The sequence below is a fragment of the Protopterus annectens genome, chromosome 5.part0 (genome assembly GCF_019279795.1).
Source record: "Protopterus annectens isolate FY-2018-M chromosome 5.part0, PAN1.0, whole genome shotgun sequence".
Lineage (NCBI taxonomy): Eukaryota > Metazoa > Chordata > Ceratodontiformes > Protopteridae > Protopterus > Protopterus annectens.
In genome coordinates, this window is record NC_056735.1 from 1,349,882,854 (window position 1) to 1,349,909,440 (window position 26,587).

Sequence of the window (26,587 nt, forward strand, 5' to 3'; positions counted from 1 at the left end):
TGTCGGACGTGGACGTTGATAGTTTTCATGTTGTACAACGATCAATCACCATATGAGGTTGACTCAGTGGTATGGTCAAACATGACAAATGTCTAGCACGGGTCAGGAATGCTATCTTCTCTTGCAGCAGACTGATCGCAACTGCATGAGACATTCTCACAGTGAGAGGGTGGTCTAGTAACATTACGGCCGGGCCTGTACTGCCATGGGTGCTACAACAACTGCCTGTACACAATGTGGCACTGACCATGCCACAGTGTCCAACTGCAATGAGTAGTCAGCTATGTAGCGTTGCTTACTTCCCTGCTGTTGCATCAAGACTGGCGCCATATATCTCCGCTTACAATCTACGGTCTGACAACATGTGTTATGATTATTCACGAGACCTACTACAGCTGTTGAGGCTATCAATCGTTCTAGTCTGCAGAACGCTGTTTCTGCTACTGTAATCCAGTGTACTATGTGTTGTGCTGCCATAGGTGTATTAAAGGTTAAGGCAAACAATACAGCGGATTCCACAGCATTGTTTGGTATCCAGATTTGACAAATGTTAGTCGGCCCAGACAGGACATCATTCCCTTCTTGTTAGTTGGCTTGGGTGCTTATTATATTGCTACCTTCCTATCGTCATGTGATGTTCTACCCTACTTGGATACCAGATATGCCAGGTAATTGACCTGTATTCTCTGTAGTTGCAATTTATGCTTGCTTACTTTATGTCCCTGTTCTGCTGATTATCTCAATAATGCTATTGTATCTTCCATACATTGCTGCTGGGTAGGGGCCGCAAGCAGAATATCATCCAAATAAAGTAGAACTTGACTGGCCCCGGGTGGAGTTAACACCGGAATGTAGCTAGCCATCCCCTGTGAGAATATCTTTGTACTTTTACAGTATCCCCGCGATAGCCGGGTATGGCTGTATCTGTCACCCTGACTGTACATGCAAAGCAATACGGACTATGTGGATGTATAGGTATTGCAAAGTAAGCATAGCTTATATGTACCACGGTAAGATACTTCTGTGGCATGTTCATAGCAATGAATATAGTGTGTGGGTCTGGCACCAACGCTACCCTAAGTATTCTTACATGATTTACAGCTTGTACATACTGTACCATCCGCCATTCCCCTTTTGGTTTCCAATCAGGAGATACAGGGGTATTACATGGTGAATAGCGATTACTTTGTGGATGGGGAATTCCCTCTATGACTTTACAGATATCTTCTGGTGTCCACGGTCTATACGCTACGGGGGTTGGGTCCTGGCCTTCCTGTCCTGCATGAGGGTTCGGTACTTCAATTAATTGACAGATATCCTCACTCTGTTTTAGTACTGTGTTCTTACTCGGGTGTCCCTAGGTATGTTACGTGTTCGGGATGTGGTTTCAATAGCTTCTGTTACATTTGTTCGTTGTGCTACCTCTGTTGCCACAGGATAACATGTGGGGACTAGCCTGCCCTCCCGCTTAATATCCTGGATGTGGTATTGGGGTGGTAGGGGGTTGTGGGGGGGGGGCTATCGGTACTACTGTATTATGATCTTCTCTGTGTACGTATGATGCTTAGCCATTTGTAGTGTTCTGTTCCCTTCGGTACACTACCTCAGTCCACCGATGTGCATGACGGATACCCAATTGTCGCTGTTTTGTCGCCTGCACATCTTAGGGCTGCCACCTTTTCAAATGCACAATGTGGGACATTAGTGTTCGGAACGTGTAATTTGCCTGGAAAATGCATACCCACGGCCAGTACATAGGACAGGAATTCACGTTTTGCCAGGAGAGCGACCAATTGTTGTAGCATTTCAGTTGCTTATTCTGTTTATTATTATATTTTGCTGTTCCACATACAAATTTACTGTTTTATGCTACCATTTTGATATATATCTGGGAAATGTTTGTCCTGAGATATCAGGACATTTGCCGTTTGTTTACAGGACACGGCTGGCCAAAGAGGGACTGTCCCTCTCAGGGTGGAACAGGTGTTTACCCTGGAACATGTGCATCAAATTTTCAGGGATTACAATGTTTCAGTAACGATATTTTGCGTAATATACCATCAATGTCATATTTATTATTACCCCCATTTTGCGTAACTCACATTATGTGCTCTCTGCGATTGCATATTCTTCACGTCACCCGTCAAACGCGGATCACATGATCTGTTTCTTCAATAATCTCCCATATCCTCTACACGACTGCTACGTACCCTTCTGTCATACCACGTGGTGTCTCCTTCCCTGTATCCACTGTAGTGTCTACAATCACTATTTACTCTGCTGTGTGTTCCCCTGACCTATGTTCAGATTTAACAGTATGTGGGTAGGTCTTCGACCCATATCACTACTGTTAACAACAAAACACAATGTAGTCTGGTCCCTGATCTACAATAGAGACAAAAAGGCAAACACTTACCTGGGCCTCCTGTTTAAGGCTGCACGTTTTCTTCTTGGGATCCAGTTTCCGCTTTTCAGCCACAGATCAGACAGTAAACAGCCTCTTTACACACAACAATTCAGTTGGAGGTCTTTTCATTCAAGAAGAACCATTTATGCATATTCTCCAGCGTACATGTCTAACCAGCCATGCACTCTGACCTGTAGCTTACCAAGGGAAGTCGGACTTACAAGGATCACAATCTGAAAGAAGTAGTTAAAACCAGACTGTAGTTATCAGTAGGCTTTTCTAAGTGACAGCCGATAACACAGGAGGCTCGTTCGGAAAGTTTTAGTAGTGTACACAGGCAGGCTAAATAATATACAGTCCAAGTATGTGAGTTTTGTCTGACTCTATACAGTAAGCAGTTTCTTTATATAGTGTTTACAATCAGCTTTTGCCCACCTTACTGACGTGGTCGGGTCACAGGGCATTTCCATCACTATGGTCCGCAATAGTCTATACATAACGTGGGTGCTGGGTCGTGCTTTAAAATGTTTTCCCATGGGAATAACACAGCCTTGCAAGGCACCTTGTACATTACAGTGTCCTTTTGTGATTGTAGCTGTTTCAAGGACCCTAGACTGTTACGATACAGTGGACAGTTAATTTCTTAATACGTTGCTTTGTCTCTCTGGTAAGGAGTTGTACTGTTATCTTCGATAGAGCTCACAAGGCCATCCTCCTCTGGGGAAGGAGTGCTGTTATGCAAGTACATACATTTATTGTTCTGTAACCCAGCAAATAATTAATGCTGACAGACATGAGCCTGCTGTACTGCTTACTGCCAGGTTCAGAATTCCATCACACTACAGCTTAGCTTCACCAATTACATGCAGGCTTAGTTCTACTGCCAATGCATTATATAGTATTTCGAGTCTAAACTGGAACTTCATATGTGTTTCTATATATTTTACTTAACAACATCCATCCGCCATATGCATGTTGTTCCGTCCTTACCTTGACCGTGTGTATTTGTCCGTCCAGCAACGCTACTCTCCACATGTGATGTCCCAGCTTCCCTTTTGCCTGTAGCACCCTGTTAGGACGTCCTGTTTGGTAGGCACCTGTTCCGCTATATGTGATCGACTTCACTGCATAGATAATCATCGATGCGGTGGTCCAACGACCCGACTTGTCCACATGTGTACAGTTATGTGCACCATGTCGTATGCTAACCTATATGGTTTGACGGGTACATACTACATGCGGATGTACACATTCTGCTGACACATTCACATGCAGCCATTTACATATCTGTACCTGCGGTGGGTTGGTGACATGTGGAAGTGATTTGCCAGCAGGCATTGCCTAACACAAACATCTTACCACATTTCAGGTATGCACATTGTGTGTGGTTGTATAGCTGCACACGGATGCTAGCAGGTTTGGGTGCAGAGGTATACATGGGTGGGACTGACATGTACAATGAGGCTATTGTGTAGTACATCCGAATGCATGGGTTCTGCTTCTGGATATTACACTTCATCATACGCCATCCAGTGTATGCAACAGAGACGTTGCTGGGTGTGGGATATGTTGCTATGCACATGTTTGCCTGTGTTTGAGGTATCTTGCTTCCTTACTGTTGTTATGTCAACACAGCTACCCGCTATGTACTGTCACTACTGCTTGTGACCATTATGGTTGGCACCTTCCAATGCCCATAGTGGGGCATGTTATGGAAACTTCGAATTTGCAGGACTACACATACCCACGGCTAGTGCAGTTGACAGAACTTCACTTGTTTGCCATACTATAAGCTTATTCTGTAAGCATTTGGGTTCCTTATTTATGTTCTTATGCCATGTCTGTGTTTCATATAGTAATGTATATGTTTTATGCTACTATTACATGTATATTGCGGAATTTTTTGACAGGGATCGGAGGTCATTTTCCATTTTTCCGATTGTTGCAGGGACACAACTGTCCAATCAGGGACTGTCCATGGCACATTGGGACAGCAGGTAACCCTGGTGACCATGCCCATGTCGCTACTGGGGTTTCCACCTTTTCCAGTTTCCGATCTGGGATATTTCGCGGACTCACATCTGACTTTACAGGCCGACACATACAAACGGTCACTATATAGCATAGAACTTCACTTGTTTGCCTAAATATAAGCTTATTGTTGTGGCAATTTGCTTGCTTATTCTGTTTCTTGTGTCATTTAGGTATTTCTGTTACAGAAATAACCAATTCATGCTACCATTACATTAAATACGGGATATCATTGTGTCCTACAATTGTAGCACACCAGCCATTTCTAATACGTTTTTCGGACACAACTGGCCATGGAGAGACTGCCCCAACCAAAGTGGGACAGGTGGTGACCTTAATCGCTGCTCCTATGTCGGTGCGGCGCGCTGACATGCGGCTGTACACCTTCTCTGAGTGTAAACACTGACGGTGCATTGCGGGATGAACGCGGTCTTATGCGTATCCTTTGCTCCTTGGACGGGTACACTTATGCCTTCGTGGCTTGTATTTGCTTCTCCGTTAATTTGGGACGGGTACTATGTTGCATACTGTACATGCGTTTCATTCTGCACGGGACCTGGCTGCTGCCATTACTATTGTGGGCGGACCGTGGCTGTCAGCACATTAGGTTGCTCACCTCATGCCGGCTTAGACACGCCTCCAGACGCATCCTACCTGGGTTCGCTCACGTACACTACGCACGTGTCTGTGATTCCGGTGCACTCTCATTAATATGTATATGGCGCTACTGCGCCGGCTATTCACTGCACCGCCGGCGCAGGCCTTACGCCGGCCTTGCGCCGAGCTTCATGAATCCCGGGGAATGTCTAGTACTTCCAATTCAAGACAGAAAAAAGTAAAAACAGTGGCTAGAAGGCAACTAGCAAAATATGAAATGTGAACAGTTCTTGTAGCACAGCTACTGCAGCACCAGGCAAGACAACAACTCCGTAATCTGCACATTTCTGTAGACTAAGAACCTTCACTGAGAATATGCTTGAACTTTAACTTAATTTGGCACTTACAAAAAAAAAAAAACTCCTGAACATGGATCCATATAAAAGCCTTGTGTAACTTTGTATTTCAGAAAGTACATCCCTATTTTAATTTACCTGTAATCTCCCTTCTCATCAGCTTTTATTCCAGGCCAATCCTTCTTCAAATATTGACAAGCCAGTTTCTGAATGGTCTGAAAGAAAAAAAATATGAATGTCTGTAAATCAACCATACCGAAAGAGCAGCAAATGCTTAGATATAGCGATTACTATCATTATACAAGAAATTTTAAGAACATACAAATACTATGATGCTGGAAATCAAAGCAGTAAGCCATTGCTTTTCCTGCTGTCTGTAAGTAAGTGTAGAATAATATTCTGCCTGGTAGCTTATTGTATACAAGCATATGAAGGAGTAAGCCTGTCAAACTTATCAAGTTCATGAAGTACTACAGATGTCCCCACTCCTATACCTACCCGATCCTTTTTCTTTTTTATGTACTTTCTCTACCTTAGTCATCTATGGCTTCATCAGCAATATGATGCAGTGGTCCACTCTACACCAGAGCTCATTCTTAACTGTAACCTGACAGTTGTTACCAGTGGCCCTTCTGCCAGCCTTTTAAAATCCTAACATCATGTACCCCTGAAATCAACAGAGTATAAATCATATACCCCCTCCTCTAATCTACCATACATATGGCTAGCTGTTTAAGTGCTTTATTTATTCTTTCATTTTTTTTAAACAGATTTATTAAAAGATGCCTACCAAGTACCAGGATTAACCACATCATGCAGACGCCCAAGAATCTGCATCTCAAATCAAGTACATGACCCACTCATAGTACATGTGAGTGCAAATGACTAGAGACATATTTCCCTTGGGGTTCCGTTGGCTTGGTCGATAGGGAGTTTGGTCGATATCTGCTTAATCGACCGCATTTGTGTGCGAGATCGACAATCCCGGGGAAGGGGAATATTTCCTTTCCCCAGGATCATGCTATCTCAGAGTTAGTACAGATAATTAGCGGGGGTTGGGGGTGTGTTGTCTGTTTTTTTTCTGATATTTGAATGGGCCAAGAAGCAACCTCAGCACATGTGTACTAGGAAGCCGACATTTCTGTTTTCAACAGAGTCGTTTACCTTCGGGATGTCAACATTTGTGCTATATGATCGACTGAAAGCAAATCCTTCCTGGACTACATGAAGACAGACATGATGGCGCTCTCAGAATATGTGTCCAAAGTAGATGTGAACCTAGCGCCCTAAGCATCATTTTACCAACATCAAAAAGGATGCTGCACTACAAAAAGGATTACTGACTAATAAGAGGCTTAGCATCTGGCATCATTGAAAAAAGGTCCAATATTATCAGCCCATGAAGAGAGAGTCCACAGTCTTAACTACTCTGCCACTGATGGTCTGCACTTAACCCCCAAGGCTTTCATATAATAGCTAAAACTATGTCAACCTTTCTGTGCCTTTTTTAGTCAACATCAGTCCTCAAAAGCTTCCAACACAACAAAACAGAATCCAGACAACAAAGGTATTGCTCCTCAACACTAAGAGTCTTAACAAAAAAATCCACTCCTACAAGCACTCTTTATCCTGGAAAACACCGGTATTTGCATCTTTACAGAGACATGGATCAACAAACTAGAAAGCACTCCTTAAGTGCAGAGTTTCAACACCACAAAACATTCAGGCCCACCACATAAGATGAAGCACTAACGGTTGTGGTGTCTCCAGATTTGTAAAAAAAAAACTTCACATTCAAACTCCATAATCTGGAACTCCTCCAAGTCTAACTTAACTGTAATAAGACTCCTTATAGCATTACGGTTAAATATAGGAGCCCTCCCATGCTCCCCAGCCCATAACTTATAACCAACATGTACGGTGTCTCTATGCATCAAGTCAAACACTATTCTCCTATAGAACTTCAACTACCCCTCCATTAACTGGAAGACATACACATCTTCTAACATGGACTTCATCAATACAAACTATACGGACTAGTTAGTCTGCATCTCAACTAGGGATAATAAAATTTTGGACTTGGTCCTCACCAACGTAGTACATCTCTGCTTCCTACCAAATGTAACTCCATCCCTGGTCAAATCAGACCACAAATTAAGTCACATTCACCTTAAGACCGAAGCCAAAAGGATCCTCAAATACCTTTTTACTTAGAGATTACGGCAAGGTTAATCTACTGAAGATGAGTGGTGACCTTTCTATACTTAACATCCTCTTCCAACTCATTTAACCCCCACTGCTTATGCGGGTTCCTTTACTGGCAACTTCTTTGCACATGTTAAAAGTTGCATAAATGGATGTCTCCTTCCTAATTACATATAGTGCCAAATTCAACAAAACATCTCTATAGCGGAACCAAATATAAACAAGCTGTACAATAAAAAATACATTGAACATAAAAATAAATAACTCTCAAGATGAAAAAAGCTCTTGCTAAACTTGGGAAGTCCAGACCCAAATCAAATCAACTAAAGCCAGATATGAGGTACAAACTGTGACCCAGGCAAAGGACAACCACAAAGCTTTCTTTAACTATGTTAAGAAACCTTAGAAAAATGCCCAGAATTGTGCAGAGCTAATAATAAATTACCACATACTCTGTCCCAGAAGACGTAGCAAATCTGCTAGGGGATAAACTTAGTTCTCATTTAAACCCCTCTCTCATTCTACATTCCCAGATCTCATACCTGCGGCTCTACCCCCTTTCAAATCTCCAATGAACAAGTCCTCAAGGCACTATTCAAGGCTAGGAACACTGCTACTATAAAGCCAGATAACAAACCAGGCTGCTTACTGTCCAGCCTGAATCAGGATCTGTCAGACCCATTACGGAGCTATTCAAAGTCAGCCACCAAAAAGAACTTGTTCCGGACAAATGAAGGGCAGTAACGGTCATCCCCTTGTATAATAGTGGGGTGTCAACTGACCTGGAAAATTACAGACCTCTAAGTCTGACCAGCCTCATCTCTACAGTTATGGAAATTATTTTTATGGAATTAATAAATAAGAACCTGGGTAACCTATGAACTCTTGACCCAAACCAGTTCATATGTGCTAAGGCCAGATTCTGCCAATTCAACCTGGTTGACTTCTTCAAGAAGGTTAATGAAGCAAATGATGAAATCAGATCAGTACCCATTACATGTCTAGACCACACAAAGGTGTTTGACACTATCCCATACTCAGTTATCATAGATAAATTATCCCAGCTAGAAGAAACAACTTTACTAAATTATCATGTATGACAGAGGCAATCTTACAATTATATAAATGAAAATAAACCATAAACACAATCTCAGTTGCAAACATTATACATTACACAGCATGCTGACACAACCGTAGCTGCAAACATTATACATCACTTATAACAGTCAACCATTAAATAGCTCATTCAATTCCTGCCTTCTTTTAACTCATTACATCAGAGTGACGCCTCCAGGTGCATCTGCAGTTAACTCCTACTGACGTCTCTAGGTGTCAAATATTACTTGTTCATATGTGCATCAATAATTAAAAAAATGCTATGTACAAGATTTTTAAAAGATTTCATCTTAAAGCTTACACAATGGCAAACCTCAACTGCATTAACATTTGACCTCTTTCTAGTGTAGGTAAATTTTATTATTTTTTAATTTATTTTACATTTGTTTACCGGGAGAGTCCGACTAGGCATAAACCCCTTTTTCAGTGGAGGCCCGGGGAGAAAAGCTCCATTGTTAGTAGACTATTATGTTAGTAGAAAGAAAATCATATAATACAATAAAGAAAAATATGGTAACAGATATTCATAACAGTAAAAAGACTAAAACAGAATAAATAGGTCAAGTGGGAGACAAGACCAATAATCTTATATTGCATCATCTTAAAATACTCAATTGTATTTATTACTGCTTGGTGTAACTCATTCTAAGCCTTTTGGTTTAAACACTTGGGCTTCGGACCAGTTAGTTGTTTTGCACTGAGAGGTTTGTGGTCTGCACTGTTGTGGCAGAACAGGTAGCTTACATCCTTCTAGGTTGAGAACTGCTGATTGAGGGCTCAGTGTCTGTTATTCTAAAAGTGTATTAATTCTGGTTTAAGCACTTGGGCTTTCAAGCCAGTTATTTTACATTAAGAGGGTTCGTGGTCTGCACTCTTGTGGGAGGAGAGGCTGGACTCTGCCCTTCTGAGCTGGGAATTTCTGGTTAAAGGCTTATAGTGCATGCATATCTGAACTGTTTCTTACTGAAGTTGGTGCCTTGTTTGCTGTGGCATAGACTGGATTCGGGCCTGCTGGATCTAGCTTTGTTTGTGTAACTTGAGCACTAATCCAGACATTCTCTAAAGTATTCAATGGTATTTATTACTGCTTGGTTGTAACTTGATTAAAGTGTAGCTATCATTCAAGTCTTTTGGATTAAGCACTTGGGCTTCAGACCAGTTGTTTTACATTAGGAAGGTTTGTGGCAAGCACTGTGGTGGCAGGACAGGTAGCTTTCATCCTTCTAAGTTGGGAACTGCTGATTGAGAGCCCAGTGTCCAAGTGTATTAGTTCTGGTTTAGGCACTTGGGCTTCAGGCCAGTTATTTTACATTAAGAAGGTTCGTGGACTGCACTCTTGTGGGAGAAGAGGCTGGACTCTGCCCTTCTGAGCTGGGAATTTTCTGGTTAAAGGTTTATAGTGCCTGAATATTTGAACTGTATCTTACTGAAATTGGTTCACCTTGTTTGCTCTATCATAGACTAGATCCAGGCCTACTGAATCTAGCTTTGTTTATATACTTGTTGTTTGTTTGCTTGTTATTTCCCTGGAAGCTAATTCACCTAATACGCAACTTCTCAGCTTCTGTGGATCACTAGTGATATCTGCATTGCTTACTGTACTTATTTCCTTGTTTCACTTGAAAGAAAGTTACTGTTTGTCGCTTTTGCATTTAGTTACTTGTATCACATTGCACTCAAGTTACCTGGCACTTGCTCACTAAAGCAATTATATAAGTCAGCACTAAAAATTAAAAGCACTACACCCTCACTCCCCACTGGCCCTTGTTTTCAATTAAGGATTTCCCAATATTATTCTAGCATGTCCAAAGGTCAGTTGTCAATCTCCTCTCCGGTCCAGCTGGTGAATCTGGGAATCTTGAGGCAATGTTATAACTGCCTCATGTACACAGACAACCCTCTCCTCCTCCCACATAACACAAATACTTGCGAGATGCAGCTATTTAGCCAAACTGGAGGCTGAGCTCTCTCAACTCAGGACTGGCAAGACCAGACAGGAGGAGAAGGCAACTACACACACCACAAAACCAGCCTCACATAATGCTACCACTCCACTGAATCAAACACATAAACACACAAAGACATACTCGGAGGCTCTGAGTAAAATTTACCTAAACAGCAGAGGCCTCCAAAGCAGACACCCAAACAACTGCTACCTCAAGACACCCCACAAGCAACACATAAACCACAAAAGCAGTGTGCAAAGCAGTCACAGCCCTTAAGGCCAAATACAACACCAAACATACTTGTCATAGGTGACTCCATAGTCAGACACACTGACGTCCCACTCACCAGGCTGAACAAGGAGAGGGTCACAGTAAGCTGCCTATCGGGCGCTAGAATCCGCCACATAACACAAGCACTGGTCACTCCACAGCAAGTACAAATATGACACAGTCATTGTCCATGCTGGTGTGAACGACCTGTGACGCACCTCCCTGGACTGCATGAAAAGAGACATAGAGGAGCTCTCTGATTATGTAGCCCAGGCAGGTATGACCCTAACCCTGAGCAGTATCCTTCCTTCACCAAGAATGATGCCACAATATAGAGACAAGATGATCAGCTTTAACAATTGGCTTAATGTCTGGTGTCATTCAAAGGGGATCCAGTGTCTGTCTGCCTGGGATGACATGCTTGACAAGCCACGCTGCTCAAGGGACGGCTTGCACCTGTCACCCTGGGATTCCGGATATTGGCTAAGGCTCTTGCCACCCCATAGTGCCTTTTTAGGCAAGGCTCAAATTCTAAACCTACCACCCTAGAAAACAAAAATGGGAAGAAATTGAGGGTAATGCTGCTCAATGCCAGAAGTCTAAATCTCAAAATGCACGCACTCGAGGCCCTTCTCAGTATGGAGAACATCGATGTCTGTGCTGTAACTGAAACCTGGTTCAAGGCTCCTGAGAGCACCCCGGCACTATTAGGTTTTACCTCATATCATGCGTTCCGCCCCAAAACCCGGACCACTCCACAAAAGGAGGGGTGTATCCATATTCATAAAGGATACTCACACCTCCAGGTTGGTGGCAACGCATGAAGCTCGAAACCATCCAGGTGCAACTAACAATAGGCAAAACTGCTCTACAAATTGTAGCATGCTACAGGCCACCCTCTCAAACTCAGGAACCCCACACAGCCTTCCTGAAGACACTGGAGGGTATAAATGTATCTCCAAACACCATCATATTGGGTGACTTCAACTACCCGAATATAGACTGGGAACATTACTCAAGCCCTAACTTTCTAGCCCAACGGTTCCTGGAGTTCATAAATTCAAATGCCATGGAACAGCTAGTCACTGTTCCCACGAGAGGAGAAAATATACTAGATCTCATTGTCACAAACATGGGGACAAAATGCTCCACACCGAAGTATATCCCTCATTGGTGAGATCTGATCATAAACTAATCTCACTGGAAATCCACATCCCGCCCCACCCCAAACAAAAAGACCATAGTGAAGAACTTCTCTAAAGCAAACTTCACACTACTCAAGACTGGTGTGGTATCCTTCAAGGCCCCTGAGTCAGAGGAAACCACAACCCAAGCTGGAAGCCCTTACAAATGCCTTCTATGAACACCTCCAGGACTGCATGGATCAGGCAATCCCAAATAAAACCAAGACTCTTTCCACAAAGGGCAAACGTCCAGTCTGGTGGACCCCAGCCATTAACAAACTTTACAATAAGGGGAGAAAGCTATTACATGATAGAACAAAATCCATAAAAGGGAAGTCACCCCTGATCATTATTAGTAAAAAATTACGAGCACTCATAAAATCAACTAAGGCCAATTTTGAGAGAAAAATTGCCATGGATTCAAAGGACAATCATAAGGCCTTTTTCAGCTATGTTAGGAACCTGGGTGGAAACTCACAGATATGCTCAGAATTAGTCCAAAATGATACAAAAATCACTGAACCCACAGACATTGCCAACATACTGGCAGACAGGTTCAGTGCAAACTTCACCCCCTCCCCTAAAGGAGAGATAACTATCCCAGCCGAGTGTAGCCTCCCGGACATCTCAAATGCGCAGGTGAAAGCTGCTCTCTAAAGCTAAAACACAGCATCAATGGGACCGGATGGTGTCCCCGGCTGTGTGCTACACGAGCTAAATGAGGAATTAAACCCGCACATAAGGCAGCTGTTTAATCTCAGCCTTACCACAGGATACGTGCCCAAGGAGTGGCGTTCGGCAACTGTGGTCCCACTCCACAAAGGTGGCGCCTCTACGGACCCTGGTAATTACCGCCCCATAAGCTTAACAAGTCTAGTCTGCAAAGCTATGGAGAGGATCATAATGGAGCTCATAAACAAAGATATAGGGGACTTGCAGACATTGGACCCGACCCAGTTTGGCTTTGTCAAGGGAAGATCATGCCTTTTGAACTTGGTCGACTTCTTGAAATAGTCACCAAGGCCATTGATGAGGGAAAGGCAGTCCATACAGCCTACCTTGACCTTGCAAAGGCTTTCGACACAATACCCCACTCGGTATTGTAGAAAAACTTACCAGCTTAAATGTAAACCCATATGTCACAAGATGGGTTGCAAACTGGCTTAAGGACAGAACCCACAGGGTTAGAGTTGCTGGCGCTGTGTCAGACTCCAAGCCGGTCACAAGTGGTGTCCCACAGGGCTCGGTCCTTGGCCCCTATTGTTTGGCATCTACTTCTCAGAAGTACAGGCCAACATGGGAGGACTTTGGCTGACAAAGTTTGCAGATGACTGCAAACTGGGCCATAGTGGAAAGTGCATCGGACACTGATATCCTTCAGAAGGGACTCACGGAAACAGATAGCTGGTGCCAGAGCCATGGCCTGAAGTTAAACGCCAAAAATGTATAGTCATACCCTTCGGGAAAAACAAGGTAACCCCAAGCTACCATATAGGTGGCAATCCACTAAGCACAGAAGAGGTTATCAGGGACCTGGGGACCCAGGTTGACAGTGGCCTTTCTTTTGACACTCACATTGCTAAAGTGGTTAGAAAGACCTTCTACATTGCCCACCTGATCATGAAGGATTCACATCCAGATCTAGTGAGGTCATTGTTCCCCTGTACTCTTCACTTATCAGACCAATGATAGAGTACAATGCCCCATTCGGGATGTATCTCACCCGACAGCTGCAGCAATTGGAGAGACCCCAAAAGTTCCTCACCAAAAGGATAAAGGGACTCCAAAATCTGTCATATGCTGCCAGATTGAAGAAACTCCAGCTCTATTCAGTCGCATACCGTCTGCTCAGAGGTGACATGTGCCTGACATACAAGGCCATGTCCAACCCGGAATTAATGGACATGCTCCACCTCAAAAAATCCAAATCCACCAAAACCACTAGAGCAAGCGACTTAAACCTTAGCACGGATATAAATAGGACGTGCTGGAGGGATAGATTTATCACTCAGAGACTCCCTATGCTGTGGAATAAAATCCCGGTCCATGTGAGGCAGACCACCTCGCTGACTCTGTTCAAGAGAAATCTAGACCTGTGGATGGGAGATCGTAGGTTTACCCCGGGAATCATCTCTGGGTCACTGCTGGACAGAGGCACAACAAACTAATGGGCACAGTATTTTTTCATATAAGGGGTGGCGTAAGCCACAATAATTTGGGCTAGGCTTATAAATGCCTTAGGGCAGATAGCCTAGTATAAACCTATGAACCTATTATATAACAATGCTTCTAGAAGACAGTTCTTACACTAGTAGCAGGTAGTGACAGTGTATACAATGAGAGTGCAATTACGATACTTAAATACGTAAATATATATTAACTGCCGTTATATATATATATTAACTGCGGTCTTTATGATATTAATTTATATAGATATAATTTTCACATTTTTATAAATATCTTAACAACCAGGTAACAAGACAGAACTCCTTAGCTCAGCAAGATGAATAAAGTAGTGCTGACAGTATGTGTGTAACTTGAGTGGTTGCTGAGATATTTTAAGTGGTTCACAAAATATTACAAGTAATAGTTACTGTGTTTACTGTAACTTATAAAATTTGGTTTAAGACTTAGAACTTAAAGAATACTACCACTATAAAAACAGTTTGTGCTGAACAGTTTGCCTTTTATACTTCTTTATAACCCCTATGGTTCCAGAGATATGAACATTTGTTTGAAATGCGAGGACATAATCTGATTCTGTCAAAAGGCTTAGGTTCTGCCCTTTGGAAGTTACAGTGCAAACTTCCTGAGCTCCATTGGAGTAAATGAGTTTGTTATTTCTTTGCATGTATTAATCCCACAGTTCCTCTTTTTTCCTATGTAATTTGCTCCTACCCTTTTCTAAAGAACCCAGTTCCAGTTGTTTTATCTATGTTATGATCCTCGCTACTTCTAGTAAAGCTGATTTAGACTTTGACTTCCATTTTCTAGTAACTACTTTTTGACAGCCATCATAATTAAACTCAGCAATGCCTTACTATGTCTAGTTAATTCCCATTCTGCATCACAGCTCAAAAAAATAATTTCCTTAGTTACACTAACTTGCTCATCAAGCATCTCCAACAAAGCAGTCTGCAGAGAATTATTAAAGTCTGCCAACTCATTACACTCCCAGAAAATATGTTCCCAATTACCTCTTTCTTTTCCATCACAGCTCTAACATTTGCTGTCTACCTGAGGAAAAATTCTTTGGAGTCTACTCGGGGTATAAAAATACCTATGTAAACACTTCCAAGCAAAGATTCTAAATCTTCTAGACTTTGTTGCATATTTGGGAGAAATACATATATCCTCCCACTGTTCCTTTGTAAACTCCTCATTTAATCTCTTTTCCCAGTCCTTTCTAACCTCCTCTGATTGATTCTTATAGTTATCATGAATATTTATATGCTCTATTAATTATTCCTTTTTAATGACAACTTCTAGTCTAGATTCTATTAAAAACTTTACCAGTGCTGGTCTTTCCATTAGGACCCTCCCCCCCTATTTCTTTCTCTTTGCCTTTACTCTGATATCAATCCTTGATAAGGAGGGCAGTCTCTAACCTGTAGTCCAAATAAGTTCTTGGCATCTTCCCATTCTTTTACCTTTCCGTCTCTAGCTATTTGCTCCCAATACCTTGGCTCCTTTACCAGTTTTCTCCAATAAATTCCAGTCCCCTCTTGCCTATTCTCTGTATTGCTAATTGCAGTCAGCTCTCTCGGCAGAATCTCCTTTCTCTGCTCCCATGCTGGCTTAGTTCTTTGCATACTTTCTACTACTTCGTGAATATAATATTCTACATTATTATTGTTATTCTCCTTAAAGGTCTGCATCCAAAATCCAAGTCTCTCCTTGATTCTTTAGCTTCTCCCATTTCATCATCATCATCTCTTTCCACTTTGAATTATAGTTTTCTGCTTGTGCTACGTATAGGAGCCTTAACTGTGTTGCTCTGAAATACCCCTTCAAATTGGATAATCCCAGTTTGCTCTACTGGAAGAATAAGCTTATCCCACTTGAATCTTGCCATCTTCCCCTCACACACAAAATACATCAGCTCTTTATTAATTGCTATCCACAACTTTTCCTCTTGTTGATAAAAATATTCCCGACCTGTGTATAAGATTAAAGAGACTAAAAACATACTGTTTCTATCTTACCATCGATGTCCATATAACAGAGCTTCCATTTTCTTAGTTTTATATTATGTTTTGTTTAGTCTCTTCCCACATATCCTTAACTGCCACACTGGAATCATTTTTAATCCATACTCCTAAATACTTCATTTTATTATGTTCCCATATGTATGGATATTGCTGAACCAGTTCATATGAGGGTACACAGTTTACCACTATTGCCTTTGTTTTAGCTTCATTTTGTTTCCTGAAAAGATTCCAAGAAAAACAGCTCAAATCCACCGTTTGATAAACAATTTAATATAGCTCAGGACATAAACAGCATAAATCAGCAAAACAAAGCTTTCCAGCAAAAAAACTCTTCTTCTGTGTTTGATAAAATTGTCCTACCATAAGCATATATAACACAGCACAACAAATCAAAATACAAACTTAATAATAACAGCAATTACAACGTTAAAGTGTCTAACATCTTATAAAACATTACTTAAAACTGTGCTTCATTGAGGCTTATATTTTATCATGTTTATCTTTTAAAATAGGTTTTATACTATTGTTAACATTCAAACCTGGCATTTGATCAGCTCTAAGAAAATTAATCCATTTATATTCAGCCATCTCCGTTTTGTTTTTAAATCACTCCCATTTTTAATTTTAAACAGTGAGTAGTCACTACGAACCAAGCAGAAATAAATAATCCAAGAAGAACGAGCCTGAAGACCAGCGAAGCTATAATACACCTCTTTATTTATCGACTCAGCTATAAGGAACAATCCAACCACACAAATAAAAACAAATCCAATAAAAAGATTAAGCGCTTTCATCCACTGAATCATGGACTTCCTCAGAATCAAATACACTAATTGAAAGATTCATTTTAAAGCCTTTTTGGCGCCAACTTCTTGTGAAATTTAAAGACATATTCGTCATACATTTTTTTAAAAACATATCACCTTAGTATAACATTACATAGTTCCAGCAATACATTAGTATGCAATGAAAACCAAACAAACATTACCTATATTAAAATGATAAATATTTTAAAATGCCTTTAAATAATAACCTATCAACCTTATAATGGATATATTATTTAAAACATCAAAATACAATAAAATAAAATATAATATAATATGTTAAAAACCAGGCAAATGAAATTCCATTAGTTTTTATAACCGTGTATATGGGCTGAATACAAAGGTGCTCATATGCGTAATAATGTATAAATATATATGTATGTAAATGAAATGTAATATAACCTAGATGTATAAGTACTATATAATGTTAAATAAATATATAAATAAATACATTAATATATAAATACGTTCCATTTAGATAATATCTTCTGACCTATTCTATGTAAGTTAATATGATAAAAAAGTAAAATTGTAAATTGTAAAGTATAAAACTGTAAAGTTATAAAATAAAATATAATTTATAATGATGTATGATATAATATGTAATATATAGTATGTAGTATAATATAGTTTTATGAACATATCACTCCATGTCCTATTGTGAGTGGAAGATTCATAATCATGATAAAACATAAATAAACAAGGAAAAGGACTTTAAGTTAAAAATGGTCTTAACGATATATGTTCATTTAATCCTGGCTTTGTTGAAGCGTCAGTGAGTATTTGCCATTTTGCCTCTCTAACTGCTATATAAGCCTTAGGATTACCCCCTCTAATATTAAAATTCACACGTTCTAAAATTGCGAACTTGAAATAATGTCTATTATCTTTCTCTTGTATATGTCGACTTAAAGCATTACTACTATCATTCTTTTTGACTGCATATAAATGTTCATAAATTCGCCTTCTAAATTTTCGTTCTGTTTTACCAATATAATAACAACTGCATTGTTGGCATTTAGCTAAATAAACAATATTCATAGTATTGCAATTGCCACTTACGAACGTTACTCTAGTCCTATTTATATTGTCCAGGACCATAGTTACATCTTCATTAATGACTTTATAATACTGGCAACTTCCACATTTCCTAGTTCCTCGATTCTTTCCATTATCCCTAATCTGACCTGTGTTCCTTTCAAATAGGGACTTCAAATTCATTCCCATTTTGTATATAAAAATAGGTGTCTCACCCAATACTTCCCTTAACTCAGTGTCATTAAAAGATACATTCCAATATTTCTTTACCATTTCTTTAATATAATTTACCTGTGGGGTGTAGTATATTATACATGCCCTGTTGTACCCTTTATCTTCATTCTGTACTGTTGTATTACTGAAACAGGAACGGCCCAAAACAGGGAAATATTTAGTCCCCCACTTTTATCACGTACGTTTTGACTTCTTTTATTAAATAATCAGGGTACCCCTATCTGTAAATAATTTGCTAATATAATCCATTTCCTCTATCATTTCATTTTCCTTTGAAGTCATTCGTGCTGCCCGAATGCATTGCCCCTTGAAAATGCTCTTTTTCATTTTCAAGGGGTGAAAACTCGTATATTTCAAATAATTGTTTGAGAATGTATTTTTTCTGTAAATACGAGAAGAGAAGCCATCATTGGTACTAGACACGAAAGTATCTAGATATGAAATTCCTATTCTACTATAATTGTATGTGAATTTCAGGAATGGGCTTGTTTTATTCAAATATTTTACAAATTCTTCCAAGGTCTTTTCATGTCCTTCCCATAAGATAAATATATCATCTAGGAATCTTGTATATAATCTGATGTACCTATAGTATTGACTTTTAAATACATATTCCTTTTCCCAATCCAAAAGAACTAGGTTAGTGAATATCGGGGCACAAGCTGCCCCCATAGCTACACCTCTAGTCTGCCTATAATACTCTCCTTCGTAATAGATGTAGTTGTGGTCCAATATAATGCTCATCAGTTCCAAAATTACCTTACTTTTCTCCCAATCCAGAGTGGAATACTCATGTATGCTGTTAGTGAAACTTTGCATTCCCTGACCCTTAGGGATACAAGAAAATAGATCTATTACATCGATAGTCACGTAAATCAACTCCTTTTTCCAAATATCTTTTGTCAATAAGCCCAAAAACATCCAGGAGTCCTTTATTAAATGAGGGACCCTTGTGTAAATGTGTTTTAACCATTTATCAATAACTTGTCCCATAGGGAATGTTTTGGAGCGACTGCCCGATATGATAGGTCTGAAGGGTGGGTCAAGTGTATTTTTGTGTATTTTAGGCACTCCAACTATAGTTGCTATAATGGGGTAATCCACTTTCATAAAATTGTACAAATCAATGTTAATTCTTTCATCCATTAACATATCTTCTAAATACATGTTAATTCGTCTGTATCCTATATTAATCTGATTTAGTGAAATGTTATCATAATTGCCTGAAGCAACTAATATGTTAAACATTTTGCTAACATATACATTATTATCATATAATACAATGCCTCCACCCTTGTCTGGCTTCATAACCCTTACTGTCCTGTCATTCATAAGTTGTTGCAACAATAAGACCTCCTCTTCTTTTAAATTGGTATAATTTCTGACTCCCCTTGTTTTATTTTTTAACAAATATAAATCTCTTAAAATTAATTTCTCAAAAAGCGAGACTTGTGGGTGTGAGGGTGGCATAAAAGTGCGTTTTTTCTTCAGATCACTCCTTTCTTTCTCTCTAGTACCACCTTTAAAATGTATAGCTAAATTCAATTTTCTAGTATATTTTTTGATATCAATTACACTGTCAACAACCCTAAAATTCATATTTGGCACATATTTCAAGCCTTTCGAGAAAAGAGAAAAAAAATCCTTTCCGATTGTTAAATCAGTATAATTGATTATGTTAAATCCATTGTATTGGTGCACAACAGGTTATATTATACTACATACTATATATTACATATTATATCATACATCATTATAAATTATAAATAATATTTTATTTTATAACTTTACAGTTTTATACTTTACAATTTACAATTTTACTTTTTTATCATATTAACTTACATAGAATAGGTCAGAAGATATTATCTAAATGGAACGTATTTATATCTTAATGTATTTATTTATATATTTATTTAACATTATATAGTACTTATACATCTAGGTTATATTACATTTCATTTACATACATATATATTTATACATTATTACGCATATGAGCACCTTTGTATTCAGCCCATATACACAGTTATAAAAACTAATGGAATTTCATTTGCCTGGTTTTAACATATTATATTATATTTTATTGTATTTTGATGTTTTAAATAATATATCCATTATAAGGTTGATAGGTTATTATTTAAAGGCATTTTAAAATATTTATCATTTTAATATAGGTAATGTTTGTTTGGTTTTCATTGCATACTAATGTATTGCTGGAACTATGTAATGTTATACTAAGGTGATATGTTTTTAAAAAATGTATGACGAATATGTCTTTAAATTTCACAAGAAGTTGGCACCAAAAAGGCTTTAAAAATGAATCTTTCAATTAGTGTATTTATTTCTGAGGAAGTCCACGATTCAGTGGATGAAAGCGCTTAATCTTTTTATTGGATTTGTTTTTATTTGTGTGGTTGGATCATTCCTTATAGCTGAGTAGATAAATAAAGAGGTGTATTATAGCTTCGCTGGTCTTCAGGCTTGTTCTTCTTGGATTATTTATTTCTGCTTAATTTTAAACAGTACTTGCAAATTTCTAAACTGGACTTGATGTTCAACACCTAGTGTTGCTACATTTTATCAAACACTGAAGAAGAACACGTTTTTCTTGGACTTTTGACTATTCATCCAAATCCTTTGATTTGTTGAAGACCTGTTACTTTGTACTGTTGCCTGCTTTGTGGACTGTCAACAATACGTTTGGTAGATGGAAGCACAGCCAATACATCCTATAACTGTTGCAGCTATGGTACATGCTGCCCTAGGTACCGTAGAAGCAACCATAAAACTAAAAGGACTGCTAATGGTTCATGATAATCCTTTGCTGGACTATGTATCAATTTAGAAGAAGGTATGTTAATAAGTAAGAAGAATGTCAATAATAAAATATTAACACTGCAACAAGCTCTTAAGTCTTTGTGCTCAAAAATGGAACAATATAATAGGTTACAATGGCAGAGATTAAGTTTTAATGTTTATTTAAAGTTAGGTATCATTCCAAGAGGACTTAGAATCACCAAAATGCCCATGTATGGGAACAGATATCAAGACGTATTGCTAACGTGGCAAGAAATTAATTTGCAGGTAGAAGCTGAATATATGAAAGTTTTGTTTTGCTGATTTATGCTGTTTATGTCCTGAGCTATATTAAATTGTTTAACAAACAGTGGATTTGGGCTGTTTTTCTTGGAATTTTGACTGTTAATTATCCAAATCCTTTGATTTGTTGAAGGCCTGTTACTTTGTATTGTTTCCAGAAAAGACTGGAAACTGTCTCAATATGTTCCACAGCACTGTAATGTCTCTTTCTGGCTTTGTCAAATAAAGTCGTCTGCAAATACAGCCAGCTTTTCTTGTCCACCATCCCAGCTAAATGTTAATCTCTACATAACTTGATGGAGAGCAAACTGGCTCAGAAATAAAACCTAAAAAATTAGGGGGTGTGCTGCCCACCTCTTCCAAAAGACTTGTTACTTGAAGTGTACCCCAAGTTCAGTCCTTCAGCTACTCTTTTTCTGCATTTACTTCTAGGAAGTCAAAGTTACTGCTAAGCATTTATGGCTGACCAACTTTACAAATGCACAAAGATCTTCCAAGAAGTTGCCTTCCCCAAATCAATAGCTGGTGTTAAAGCCACAGACTAAAACTGAATGCTACCGAAATGTATAACAGTATTCTTGGTCAAGCAAAAAGTCCCTTGTAACTATAACATTGACAAGGCACCACTGAAAACTGACACATTACTTAGGGACCTGGGAGCCAAAGTAGTTAGTCCCTCTATCACCACATATCAACTATTAAGAAAGTACTTTTTCAGTGCAAAGATTATTACTAAGGGTATCCAGGGGCATGATCATTCCTCTGTATTCCATCCTCATCAGTCAGAACACAGAGTATAATGCCTTCTTCAGTACGTACCTGTCCAAAAGTCTGACAGAATGCGATCACCCACAATGCTTTCTTACCAAGAAAATCCAAGGCTTAAATCAAAAACTGTGCAGACTCGTCGTTCTTCTCGGTGTCATAAAGGCTACTGAGGAGTAATCACCGTCTCCTGTACAATACTTCAAAAGACCTTGCCATGTCACACATTATGTACACTCAAGTTCAAATAGGGCCATATACACCTGATCAAGAGATTTAAACCTCTTCTGCAATATAAATAAAACATTTTGAAGGGACAGATATGTATCACAGGAAACACCACTCCTTTGGAATGGTCTTCCTCCCCACATAAAGTAAAATACTTCCCTTACACTATTCAAAAGTAATCTGGATGAATGGATGGCTAACTGCAAATTCACCCCAGTTTAGAACCTTTCTTCCTCATGGATAGGACAGCATGGAAATGTTTTGCTTGTCTCTGGGTTACTTGTACTTAAAATATAAGGGCTAAACACGTCACAGGGACACATGGCTATGTTTTAAAGACTTTCATGGATCGATAGCCTATTAAGTACCCATGAAGGAGGGAAAGATATGTATCACACAGAATACCACTCCTTTGAAATTGTCTTCCTTTCAACACACAGAGTGGTCAGTGGTCCTAATGTCTGCAGTTTTAATATTATGGTTTATGATAGATGGCCTCACCTCATCAGATCAGAGTTTTACCACAGGAACTGTCACATTAATGTGGTCTCAAATATAGGACACCTTTTAGAAAAGCTCATGATAAGACTAGCTGCTAACTATGGAAAAACAGTAATATACAATTAGACTGCACAAAAACACTAATGGAGTAAGGCAGAAATCCTTCAAAAACAGGATCTGGATAATCCCCATGTTTTAGCACTGAGCAGTTTAAAGGACCTAGATTCTTCAGATGTTCAGATTATAAATCTTTTCCATTAATTAATACAATTTCTGAGATTAGATATTTTAATTTGTTTGAAAATGTCCAACCCTTTGAGGAAAAACACCTTTGAAGAAAAATTGTTAGTGAGGAATGCAGCTACAAACAACCAGAGCCAGATCAAGGTCAAATGGGGCCCTAGGCAGGGTAATGGATCAGGCCTCCCCAAATACACAGTCCCCCCAGCCATTCCAGTATCCCATTATTTAGCTATTCCTCCCCAGTTACCATAAACACTGTTCATACCTCTCAGTGTGCATTCTGTTTTCTGCTTTACTTCTACAGTGACTACAGATAATAGAATTTAATTTAAAGCTTTTATTGCAAATTTTATAGCACAAACACTGATAGACATTTGCTAAACGAAGTAATACAGTCTCACAATGAAAACAGACTTAGCACTTAAAACTTCTCTGCCCTTGAAACTCACATGCATTGAAACCCACATTCAAAGCAAATGCATCTGGACAGTGAAAGATTAAGTTTACCTTTGGGCTGTTTTCATATCAAAGACCCCTTGCACACATTTTTAGGACCATGCAAACATGCAAGAGTTCTTTGATTCATCTTCTCGATTGGGGTCTATATTATAAAATCCAACATTTAGCTTGTCGAACACCTAAATGTCGGCACTAAACAGCGAAAGCTGAAAACCGCGAACAGCCAATTTGCTTGGCCGTTATCTGGAATTTGCCAATTTCCCCAATGTAGAGTGATCTCAGAGTTGGTATATTTAGTTAGGGGGGTTGTGGGGGGGGGGGGGGGGCACAGCCCCTCTCTTGATTAGGGTTTGAAAGTTTAACAATGCAAACAAAACGGTCCTGGATGAAGAGCCTTATAAGAGCAAAACGTAGAATCAATATAAAACAAATAAGGCTCACCACACCAAATTATGCATCAAAGTTTTAATAGTAAAAATAAAAACAGACTGCAGTTACAGTAAGCGCTTTCACGTACAATATACATTTTATCAGACTTCAACATTGTCATAGATATTAGTTCCATTTTAAATACCCCATCAATCAGCCTCATCCAATCATCAAAAAAACTTAATGATGACATTATAATGAACAATTAAGTAATTACATAGAGTTTTCCTTCAAAAACACATCTAAAAAACAATACTAAAATATGCTGCCAATACAAATGTGTGTGCATATATATATATATATATATATATATATATATATATATATATATATAAAAATATATATTAAAATACATGGTAAATAAATAGACATTTAATAGGTATTAAACAGATGTGCACAATAAATAAATACTATAACCTGTTAAAATGAAATAAAAACTATGTTATTGTATATGAATTAATATATGCTTAGATATAAATGAATGAATGTAAGGACGTGCTGCTAAGAATGGTTTCAAGGTCACCTTTTCATTTAGCCCATGTGCCCTATGGGTTTGTAGTCTCATAATCCATCTATTCTCACATTCTTCAGTAACATTTTTATGTCACCTAATCTGTCTGTCTTTCTCATCGTTTCTAACACCCTAAACTTAAAATTATGTCTGGTGCCAATGCTCAAGATATGTGATTACTTAATTCAAGGAAGTGGCCATTCATGGTTTTCAGCTTTCGACATTTAGGTGTTCAACAACTTAAACGTTTAATTTTATAACATAGAACCCCCCCCCCCCCGACTGTATTAAATTCTACCCCTTGTTTAACAGAGCACCACTTGTCAGAGCGTGTTTCACATTTATAGCTTTGCACATTTTTCCAGTAAGCAATGAAACAAAACACATGAACCAATAATTACAAAACTGCCCAAGTCAGAATATTTCAATCATAAAAGGCCACTCAAACTCCTGTCATTACAATCCACCAATATTAGTCAATATGCACAATCTCTCCAGAAGTAAAAGTCATCTGAATAATTCCAGATTAATGAGATCTGTAACTAAGGAATAGGTTGCTGCTAGCAAATAACCTTATATTTCAGTGTTTCATCTACAAATTCAGTGCCTGCATCCCTTGAAGAATAATGCCTATCATCATCAGCCCCCTTTTTCCCATTTTTCCACATGGGGTCGGGGTATCGTGTTAACTGTCGCCAGCTCTTTCGATTCAGTGCCACACCCCTACCTTCTTCAACACTCATGCCTGACTGTTGCAGATCTTCTTTCACACAATCCATCCACCTCTTTGCTGGACATCCTCGTTTCCCCTTACCTTCTTCCTGTCTGTCCCAAATCTTCCTCACCAGACTGTGTTCTCCTTTTCTACATGTGCCCAAACCACTGTAATCTGTTCTCTTTGATCTTTTCTGCAATTTGAGCTACTTTGGCATCTGCTCTTATGTCCTCATTTCTTTGTTTGTCGCACAGTGTGCATCCTACCATCTTTCTCAGGCACTTCATTTCCAACACCTCTAGCTTCTTCAACTGTTCTGCCTTTACTGCCCAGGTTTCTGTACCATACAGTAGTACTGGTCGCACCACTGTCTTTTGTACACCTTACTTTTCAACTTCTTTGGCATTCTTCTGTCATAGACTACACCTGATACTCTATGCCAGTTGGCTGCAGCCCCTCTGATTCTAGCTTTGACCTCTTCATTCAGACAACTCTTCTCCACAACCCCCTCCCAGATACTTGAAGCTGTTTACTTGTTCCACTATCTTCCCTTCTATCTCTGTTCTCAGCTTCTTCTGATTTCTACAATTTGCTGCCATTACCAGTCTTATCTGTGCTTACTTTCATCCCATGTGCCTTCAGATTTGCATTCCATTCTCCTATCCTTTCCTGAAGTTTTAGCTCAGAGTCTGCCTGTACTGCCACATCGTCTGCATACAGCCGCTTTGTTGATCTGTCCCCTCCAACCTGTTTGCTAATGTAGTCCATCATCAGTGTGAACAGCAGTGGGCTCAGACCTAAACCCTGGTGTACACTTACTCCCACTGAGAACCCCTCTGTAAGGCCGAACACTGTTCTTACTTGAGTCACCGGGTCCTTGTACATAGCCTACACTAATTCTACTAATGTTTCCAGGACTTAAAACCACTGCAGTACTGTCCAGATCAGCTTTTGTACACCTTACTTTTCAACTTCTTTGGCATTCTTCTGTCATAGACTACCCCTGATACTCTATGCCAATTGGCTGCAGCCCCTCTGATTCTAGCTTTGACCTCTTCATTCAGACAACTCTTCTCCACAACCCCCTCCCAGATACTTGAAGCTGTTTACTTGTTCCACTATCTTCCCTTCTATCTCTGTTCTCAGCTTCTTCTGATTTCTACAATTTGCTGCCATTACCAGTCTTATCTGTGCTTAATTTCATCCAATGTACCTTCA

The 26,587-nt window shown here is 39.2% G+C and overlaps 1 protein-coding gene across 1 annotated transcript in view; it reads right to left on the reverse strand.

Moving 5' to 3' along the window:
• The window catches only part of FCHSD2 (FCH and double SH3 domains 2), a 3,469,714-nt gene that overhangs the window by 2,232,363 nt on the left and 1,210,764 nt on the right, over positions 1-26,587 (reverse strand). Inside the window, exon 4 of the mRNA XM_044071145.1 lies at positions 5,530-5,606. Coding sequence (XP_043927080.1) covers positions 5,530-5,606 — 77 coding nt within the window. The remainder of the gene's footprint in view (positions 1-5,529; positions 5,607-26,587) is intronic.